General features: G+C 38.4%; 2 protein-coding genes and 1 non-coding gene across 3 annotated transcripts; all 3 read right to left on the reverse strand.

The window, feature by feature from the left end:
• Positions 1 to 208: 208 nt before the first annotated feature.
• LOC113777935 (protein FMP32, mitochondrial) lies at positions 209 to 3,925 on the reverse strand. The gene is made up of 7 exons (XM_027323170.1): positions 3,501 to 3,925; positions 3,018 to 3,149; positions 2,874 to 2,933; positions 1,729 to 1,805; positions 955 to 1,011; positions 698 to 764; positions 209 to 592 (listed from the first exon to the last, which is right to left on the reverse strand). Exons 1-7 carry the CDS (start codon positions 3,675 to 3,677, stop codon positions 473 to 475), a joined length of 690 nt encoding a protein of 229 aa, XP_027178971.1. The 5' UTR covers positions 3,678 to 3,925; the 3' UTR covers positions 209 to 472.
• Positions 3,926 to 3,994: 69 nt separating this feature from the next.
• Positions 3,995 to 4,067, reverse strand: TRNAK-CUU. The gene has a single exon. It is a non-coding gene; the product is annotated as a tRNA-Lys (tRNA).
• Positions 4,068 to 5,186: 1,119 nt separating this feature from the next.
• Positions 5,187 to 9,455, reverse strand: LOC113778804. Its single transcript, XM_027324301.1, has 5 exons — positions 8,913 to 9,455; positions 7,950 to 8,119; positions 6,838 to 6,901; positions 5,777 to 5,846; positions 5,187 to 5,644 (listed from the first exon to the last, which is right to left on the reverse strand). Exons 1-5 carry the CDS (start codon positions 9,217 to 9,219, stop codon positions 5,524 to 5,526), a joined length of 732 nt encoding a protein of 243 aa, XP_027180102.1. The 5' UTR covers positions 9,220 to 9,455; the 3' UTR covers positions 5,187 to 5,523.

Genomic DNA, 9,455 nt, shown 5'->3' on the forward strand with positions numbered 1-9,455 from the left:
TGAATGAAGTCAAGACGAGAGTCGTAACTTGTAAACCAAGTTCATACCAGTATCTTGTACTCTGCTTGATGACGAGTAAAGCAATGCTGGTGTTGTCACAATTTGAAAAAAAAAAAAAAACAACGGTGATGATTTGCCAAATCTACTTCCTTAAGCTTTCTAGTCTAGAAAAACGGCAGACCTTACATCCTTTACCAACAACGCAGGATACACATCCGCCAATAAAATATGCAGCCAAAATTGCTATTCATAATTATGATACCCCGGATCCAGCAAACGCGCCCAATTAACTAAATCAGATTACTAATGAAAGAAAATTGTAAACTTTGGTCCACCGACAAGAGTGCAGGAAGCTTCAGCTCTAAACAGAATGCACTAGTATGCTGTGCTGTGATAAGACTTCGAATCTACTTTCTCTTTTGATTCACTATCTAAAGAGTTTGAATAAAAGAAACAGTTTAGCTCTCCAGCCTTACATTATGATTCTGACGACAGCCAAACCAACAGCAGAGATGGACACAATAGTTCCTATGCAGTACTTTATTACATCGTATTTGGCTGCTTCCAACTGAGCCCTCAGCGCATGAATTTCCTGAAATTGTGTATAGTGGATGTTCAAAAAGGGAAAAAAAAGGTTACAAAGGACTCAGCAAACTCCTCCATCAAAGAGAAACTAATTAACACAATCTATACTTACCCGATCAAGTTTGTTAGTGAGGTTAGTAGTTTCTTGATTCTGATTTGACAGCTCATCTCGTATCCTTCTGTAGAAGGGAAAAAACCACAATACCTTTGTAAACAAGGATTCAGACAGAATTGAAACAGAACTTCACAATCAACAAGTAACTCATATCATCCATCACAATTGATGGTAGTGGTGAGGGGGTTTGCAAATTTGCATCTTTGCACTAGTAGGAACACAGAGTAATCCAGGAAGTTTGCTTACTAACTTACCCCCTTTCGAGGTTCAAATCCAAACGCTGTCCAGCAGTGACTTTGTCAATTTCATGTCTGCATCCGAATCAATTTGTTTAAAAATGAAAAAACTAAGAGGTTCAGACATTAATTATGGTTTCAAAAAAGTAACAGAGAGGACAGAAGTAGCAGCAAGGGCGATTCCCACCCACCTTCTGCACCCAATTCACAAGATCCTTTAGAAAGTCTGAGATTTTGGAAAATTGAATTTTGTGAAAGTCCTAACTGGACAGTTTCAGATATTCTCCTTCACAAATAACTATTAACTCCATATTTTTGTATTACCAGGCAAAAAACGAATGCCAAAACCTTTTTTGAGTAATAGAATCTGTGCTCTGTGTATATTCTGTCATTAAAAAAGAGAGTTTCTTTTTAAATTTGAAATTTATTGTACAATGTTCCAGAAAAAAGAAATAAAACAACAGAGGCCCAGGGGCAGAGGGCAACTCATCATGGTGTTTAAGTGAGAGGATTTACATAGTGAAAGAAAACATGACTTGTTCTGAATTTGATTCAAGTTTGACATAGTGAAAGACTGGATATCTGAAAGGGAGATACAAAGAATAGACCTGTAATGCATAATTACAAGAACCGTTTTTTTTTTCAGTCATGATTTTGCCAACCATCCCATCCCCCTGGAATATTCTAGCTATGCTAGTGGTTTTGAGCAAATGAAATATTTATTGCTTAAAGACCTCAAATTCTAACCATGCTACTGGATTTGAACAAATAAATAATGAATCAATTACAGACCTCAATTCACTGCGCATCTTCTCTATATCACCTTTCAGTTTTTCAGTTTCATGTTGCAGCAAAGAAAAGTGGTGTCCCTGCATCATCATTCAAGCACAACGGGATGTACCTTTAAGATCCATAGTTGCCAAAATGAAGATAAGTTGCACATGAATGAGGGACCAAATACAATTTATTGTGGACATCACATAATAAACCCATCCATTTACAATCATCCCATATATTTATGGAAACTGAAAATTTCCAAATCCATCATGACAGACTACTCTTATCAGAAAATGCAAAGCCACATGAGTAATTAAAGTTCAGTTTCGGAAGAAAACCAAAGAAAAAGGACCCCCCAAATAAACGAAAAAGAAAAAAAATATTCAATCTGCTCTTTGGGTGGAGTCTCCCTTTGACTTCTTTCATCCACTTAGCTATGCAGGTAACATGATATATCCTTCTAGCACCTATTTGGTGAAAGAAAAGCTAAGAACATGTAGCCAGCAACATGTAAGCTGGATAACCATTTAATCATCCCAAATCAGGAAGAGAGCAGAACGTATTGGGCCAACAGCTAGCTGCCTTGACTGATGAAAAAATATCTATGAATGACATTAGGCTATGGGAAGCAACGTAGTGGCAAACTGGCATGGAGGACTTGTGTTGGACATGACCGATTAAAACAAATATCACTCTTTAAACATTTAGAACCATCTGTTTGATTTTGTTTGTTCCAGTAACCTATTGAAACTACATATATTAACGCTTTAGATCGTAACACTGTGAAATCACGCTGCAGATGGTACATTAGAAAAGAAGTTTGTCTAATCAAAGAACTGAAGCCCTGTCATCCTAGAAATCTAATACCAGTTACCAACTAAAGGCAACAATATATTCTCGAAAAATCTTCATAAATGTAAAACAATGACAATAATCATTACAATTGAAATAACCACTTTCATATTATGCCTGCAATTAGACTCAGCAATGACATTTTAGTTTTCTACTCAGTCCCCCATATAACGATGGTAGTCTTCAACCCTCCCCAACCCCAAAAAAAAAAAGCTACATTTTAACCATCAACCTAAACTAAAATAAAAAATAACAGGAACAATCATATTTCCTTTTTTTTTTTGGTATTACTAGGTATAGAAAATCACCTGAGAGCTCTGAACTTCGGTCTTGAATTTGGCTAAATTCGCATCTTGTGTCATCTCAATCTACACATGTTAATGTAATTACTCCATAAAAAAGTGAAAAAAAAGGGATAAGATTGTGCTATAGGGAAACAGAATTATTATTACCTTTTGCATCTGTGCTTTGGAGACGAAGGATTGAGCCACATTTTCCAGGCTGTCATTCAGGACTTCGATTATGGCATCCGTAATCGCCTCGGCGTGCTTCGAAGGCACGCCTTGGGATTCTAATCTCCTGACCTAAGAATAATGAAGGCTTATGCACATAAACAGTGTATATTTTTTCTCCAATTTATATAAATACTGATACTTTAATTTGAATTCCAAATATAGGGAAATGATTTCTTAGAAATAGACTTCCTCTTTATATTGTCTTCTCTTGTCAAAGTTCCCTGCTCCTCATTAAATCCCCAATAAACCATCAATAATTTACTCTACACCCGAAAAATTGATTTCTCTATTTTATGACCCATTGAATCATCAACAAAATTTTTTTACTCGGAAGTAGAATATTTATCTAAATCAGATGAATGATTAATCATATGGATTATTGCTATTGCAGACAGAAGAGAGGTGATAGGGGAGACTTACAAGAGCTAAGGTGTCGACGAGGAAGACACGCTTGCCGTTGGAATTGACGAGCTGAGAGACGGATCGGGAGTCGAATCGGGTGGAAACAAAGGATCCGAATAAAGATGAGTTGATCCTGGGATTGGTTCCTAATTGTTGCCCGACGCGCTTACATGCCGCATAAGCGGCCGCGGCCATTCGACCAGAACTATCACCGTCGTCCTTGTCAGTGAAGTACTACAATTGGCCCAAAATTATGACAATAGGTTCTGACAATGGAGTATGATCAGAGGACACTGTAATATCTAAAAATCGGGGGCGGAGTAGGGAAAGATGGCGCGTGAATTGCTCAAGTGACCGGTCGGAAACTTTTCTTACGGATGGTGATATTTGATGGATTTTAGATGAGAAGTAAGAGCATTACCCCCGCCTCGCTCCTCGAATGCGGGAAATCCTAACCAAAAACAAAGAAAAGAGCTTCGACCTCGAGTTGAAACAGCTGTAGTCAAATTAGGCGCCCACCGTGGGGCTCGAACCCACGACCACAAGGTTAAGAGCCTTGCGCTCTACCGACTGAGCTAGACGGGCTCGATGTCAAGTGTTCCACTTTATTACTTAGGGGTACTATTGAGCAAAATCACATCAGATTCAGACCGACAACTGCAATATTCGCACTTCTCCCGTAAAGTCACCACATTTTATTTTATTTTTTTTAAATGAGAGATCTTGAATTTAAAATCTCTTATTTATAATTCCACCCAATGTTTCTCCCAATATGTCACCAACTTAAAAAAAACTCAAAAGCCATTAAGAAAGAACATAACTTTTAATTCTTGCATACTCTACAGGCTACGCTCCTTATAATTGAATTAGGGGATTGACTTTGAGAAGGTCAATAAGAGTTGGTTCAATTGGCAATATTCATTTTTTATATATAAAAAGGAAAAAAAAAAAAAAACTAATGAGGATGAGTGCTCGAAAGGACTTTTTTTTCTTTTTCTTTTTCATTTTTCTTTATGACCATCTCTGCTACCTCTTAATTACTTCGACAAGATAATTTCCCCTCCTATGAGTTTGTGGCGTCTGTTGGGCTGTTAGTGGCTTCTCACTAAAACATGCTATTTTTCTGTTATTTGTCGATTTCGAGACTCATTTAATTTGGTATCCTAAATCCGCTTGTCTTAATTGTTCAAGGAACTAAACCTAAAAGAGTGCTAGAAGATGACAGATAATTTAGCACATGGCACAAAGCAACAAGGGAAAAAAAAAATTAGTACTACTAATTCGCCCCCATTTTCAGAGGCAGGATGTGGACGCTGGCAACAAAATGCAGGAAGCCCATTTGCATATTGATTGAGACTCCAGAAATCCAGATGATGGATATCATTTTCGTTCCCAATTTAACGATAAGGATCCAAGCTTGTTCAGTTCAAGAAAGTTTGTTTATGTTTTGCTGGCTTCGAAATTGTCCGCCAAATCCAAAAGTGCAACGCCTTCTTCACTTCCTCTTACAATCCCCAAACAAGTACTGGTACTGGTAACCATCCCCAAACAAGTCGTAAAAATTCCAGTCCAGAAGGGATGCGTCGCAGAAACGCAGCAGAAGTTTCTCAAGGAAAGAATTGAAGGTGCCTGTCCAGCGTAATAGTACATCTTTCCGGAAGGACACGAAGAAAGAGTCTACTTAGATCATGGGGGTCTGACAGATTCATTATTCAACTCGCAGAATCGCAAGGCGAAAATAAACTAGCCCCCGATCATATAATAGCTTAACCAAGCGTTGTTGATGCGGATGTTCTAATCAAGAGTTGTATACGCAAAAAAAACTGACGCTGAAAATTTTCCTCCCTGGCCTAGCAGCCGCGTTTAAGTTTTACAACATTGCACGAAGAAAAATCGAAGGGGCTGAATGGAGAGGAAGATACAACACTACAGAAAATATGACATACATTATTATTATTATTATTTTTTAAATGAGGTCACTTCCGGCTCCAAGGTTCCACCGCTTTACTCGTGCTAAACAAGCCTCGCCTCGCCTCGCCTCTTATTTTGGGCGTCTTCGATAAGGATAAAGAATGTCATCAACACTCTCTTTTATTCGGTTCCCTACTTTACGCATGTTCTTCACCACACCCATGGCAACCAGGTTCGCATTTCTAGTGAACCTGCATTTACATTTTATTCGAGTCAAGTAATGAAGTCTCTGATATGAATTAATGAATTGGTGTTTGCAAGTATTGGCAGTGAACTATAAACGCAATATAATTCCAAGTTAACTATGTATCAAAAGTGCTTGCCTGGTTAAGAACTCATCCCCAGCAGGCTGTGCCGGTTTACGCGGACGAGGTTGTGGAATTCCAGCACCATCTACACAAAAGAATGACCAAATCTCTACTTAGCGATGAGTATCTATATACGTATAAATCAAGCGCCCATCCAGACTAATACTCCACAAAAAAATCAGAAACAAAACGGGAAAGTTGCCCAAATAGTTCCAAAAATATTTTCAATTTTCAATGTCCCAGTTTAATCATCAATCAAAGTTGGTTCAGATGCCTTTTTTCCCCAGTCAGCTTATACAAAGAGTAAAAGTAGACCCGACAGAAAATATAACCCATCTTCCTCTAGCCTCCCTGCCTCTTGTGACCTCTACTGACCTCTGCTCCCCCTTGCTCTATAAGCCCCAAACTCTCTCTCCCTCCCCCACCTCTAACAAGGCCACCAACTCATTACATCCAGGGGCCCGGAAAAATCAAGGCCCTAGGTTGTGCTTTTCACTTCAAGATGGGTTGCCTTCCAAAGTTCTCTTCGTTTAGCCATTCCTACAAACATTTTGAAGATTAACACTCACTCACTCCTAATTTGGCTTTGCCCAAATGTTACTTAGGTCACAAATGCATTAACCATTTCGTAGACCATTTCATTCTTCTCTATAATCAGATACAGGAAAACATGACATTCAGACTACAAAATTACGTATGGTCCGACATCAAGGAATTGAATTACCTAGTTCTTTGAGTCAAAACTTTGGTTGGTTTCAAACATAACTGATGGATTTACAAGGAAGCAGCGGACGTATAGTGCCTCATAAAAGTTCTCTCACGTTTTTCTTTTCATGTGTTTAGTTTTAACATCTTTTTCATCTTGATTCATTGAAAAGCAAGCTGAATATCAGCTTTCAAGGCAATATACTTCGTAGCATCAATTATGCATAAAACTGAAAATAGATTGTTAAAGTTCACTGTTGGTTGGTGACTACCAAAGCAGGTAAACCATGATTGATTATGGACGCATACCATTGAAATCCTCTGTAAGCCATATTAACTACCTGATTCATGGGTAAGAAATGAAAAAATACCTTCTTTGTTATGGACATGAGCAGGAGTAGTCCCGGCATTAGTGACTCTTCTATCCACTAGAACCTGTGGCAAGGCATTAATATTCCAGCAACATTGTATTTTAGAATAAGAAGCCACAAAGCATTTCTATTCAAACATCATATTAGACGAATCCATATCATCTCTGGAGTCACTTGCCACCAACACTGTATAATAAGCAGTTCAAAATTAAAGGTGCACAGATCCTGCAAATAAATCACCTATTATTCCTGTGTCCCTTCTCAGTTTTGCATGAAACTTGGACACAGAGGATAGTATCCTTGGTCTTCAGTTTCTTGGCTCACTCAGACAAAATTTCCCCTTGCAATAATTTTGGTGGTTGAAGCACGCAGTAACAATTCATAACATGGGGGCTAGTCGGCCAGAAATCAGGATTTTTTTTTTTTTTTTGGTTAGATGAGTTCTACTTCTAGCTGATTGGATGAGTGGGAAGAAAGAAACAGAGAATTAGGAGTCGGTCCGTGGTGAGGATATCCTTCCTTTGTAATTTTGCATCCAGTATGTGTAATACAATGGTATGCCCACAACCCATCCTCCCCCACAACCCAAACAATAAAAAACAATGTTAATAAATTAAAAAAATATTTTGGGCATTTCACAAACCAATAATGATATCGTGATTTTTATGGCTGCAGCAAACTAATCACCCGATTAACTTGGCGGTATGTACACAGCATATGATGGATGAAAAGCCAAGGACAACATGAAACTGAAAGATAATGTTGTCCAGAAATTGGGAGACATCCTTAAATTTGCTCATATATTTGTGTCTATGGTGTGTACTTGTTGAGCTGCTAGCTAGACATTCAATTAACTAGAGAGAAGGAAGCTTTTTTGCAGTTGAAATTGTACATTGTACTGACATTAACCCACAGAAACTCAAAAAATACCAAAATTTGAAGAAGCAACACAAAGCCACATTTCAAATCAACCACATCATCCCCCACCCAAAAGCCTGCCTTTGTATTATACATCAGTCCGCAAAAGGTATTCGCTTCATAGAGAAATAAAAACAAATGCACAGAGTTGATTATGAGAAGAATGAGATAAGGGCAGACAAATGGATGCTAACCTCAATTCCAACACACACAGGCAGTTCTGTTTCTCCCTCTTTTATATCACGTGGATGATCTTTCCGATCAGGGTAAACCGAGTAACCAACACATGCATATCTAAAATCCGTAAGCCTTCTGCCCTCTTTAGAGGCCTCCATCTCAGATTGGCTAACCATATATCGAGGTACTAGCAGCCAAATAAGAGAAACACGAGTCGATCAGATGTATATTTCACTTAGCACAACCACACATGAGAAAATGCATTGACAAATACTCAATCTGTGAGATGTGTAAACTGATGCATCAATTAAAACAGGCGACTAAGCTAGTGGCACTAAAGCATAGAATTCTCACATCAACATGAGCCCATCAAAAAAAAAATGCGCTAACTCAAAACTCCACCCACAGAAGTGAATTGAATCAAGATTAGTGGCACATAACATGCATAAGGGGGTCAACTGCAGCCTAAATGACACCACAATTTTGCATACCTACATGCAGCTTCAAAATGGGGGAAAAAACCATCCAGTGGAAAACAATGTATCCTCAGAATTCAAAGCATTCAAAGAGAAGAAATGTTCAACAGAAATCAGCTAAAAGAAAATCAAACACGCATGAATATCACGATGCTTGTGAATTCTACAAATCTACTTCATTCCAAACAACAACAAAAATTTGATGTCTCCTAATAAATCAAAGATGTCAAGAACTAAGAACTGCACTTTCCTCGTCACTAATGCTAAAAAATTAGTGCATTCAAAAGCAAAGAATTTTTATCTTTTCAACTATAGAATTAAAAAAAAAATTAACCAGTAAATGGCACCAACAAAGAACAAAGGGCACCTATAGTTCAGACCTTGGAACATAAACGAAATGTAATTAAGTCCTAAACCTGTGAAAAAGATCACAACATTTAACCGAGAATTTGAACATTTCAAGTAAAAGGATTGCATAAAAATTGAATCGTTTTGGTGTAATACCATGGGGAAGGGAACGGCTGATGCCGACGCAAAGAGGGTTGCGAGAATTGGATTTAAAAGTTGAAGAATAATACAGACAGCCCTTGCAAGATTTCCCCTTGTTCACACTAATTTTATCCTCCGATGATGGTGAGGAGGCGGAGGAGGAGGCTGGGGCAGCATCTTCTTTATCTGTTTCATTTTGATGGCAATTCTTGTTGCTGTTGTCGAGGGGAGAGTAATCTCCCCGGCTACCGCTTCCGGCCTCGGCGGTCATCTTATCCTCCTGACCCGCCACAATCCTCTCCAGCTCCGCTTCCTCACCCATCAACCTTTTTTGCTTTTTTTTTTCCGTCTATCTGCTTCTTTTGTACAACTCTTTTGTCAATTGCAATTTGTGAACTGGGACTCTGGGGAAGGACGACGAAAGAGCTCGAGGGCGAGGCTCAGCGCTAGAAAACGAATCGAATGATCGATTACTCGATTTCTTTATAGACAATAAGGTTTGTACCTCTGGAAGTTGATGGTTGTACCAAAAATCTGAAAAAAAAAAATGAAGAAGAA

The sequence above is a fragment of the Coffea eugenioides genome, chromosome 7 (assembly GCF_003713205.1).
Source record: "Coffea eugenioides isolate CCC68of chromosome 7, Ceug_1.0, whole genome shotgun sequence".
NCBI lineage: Eukaryota > Viridiplantae > Streptophyta > Magnoliopsida > Gentianales > Rubiaceae > Coffea > Coffea eugenioides.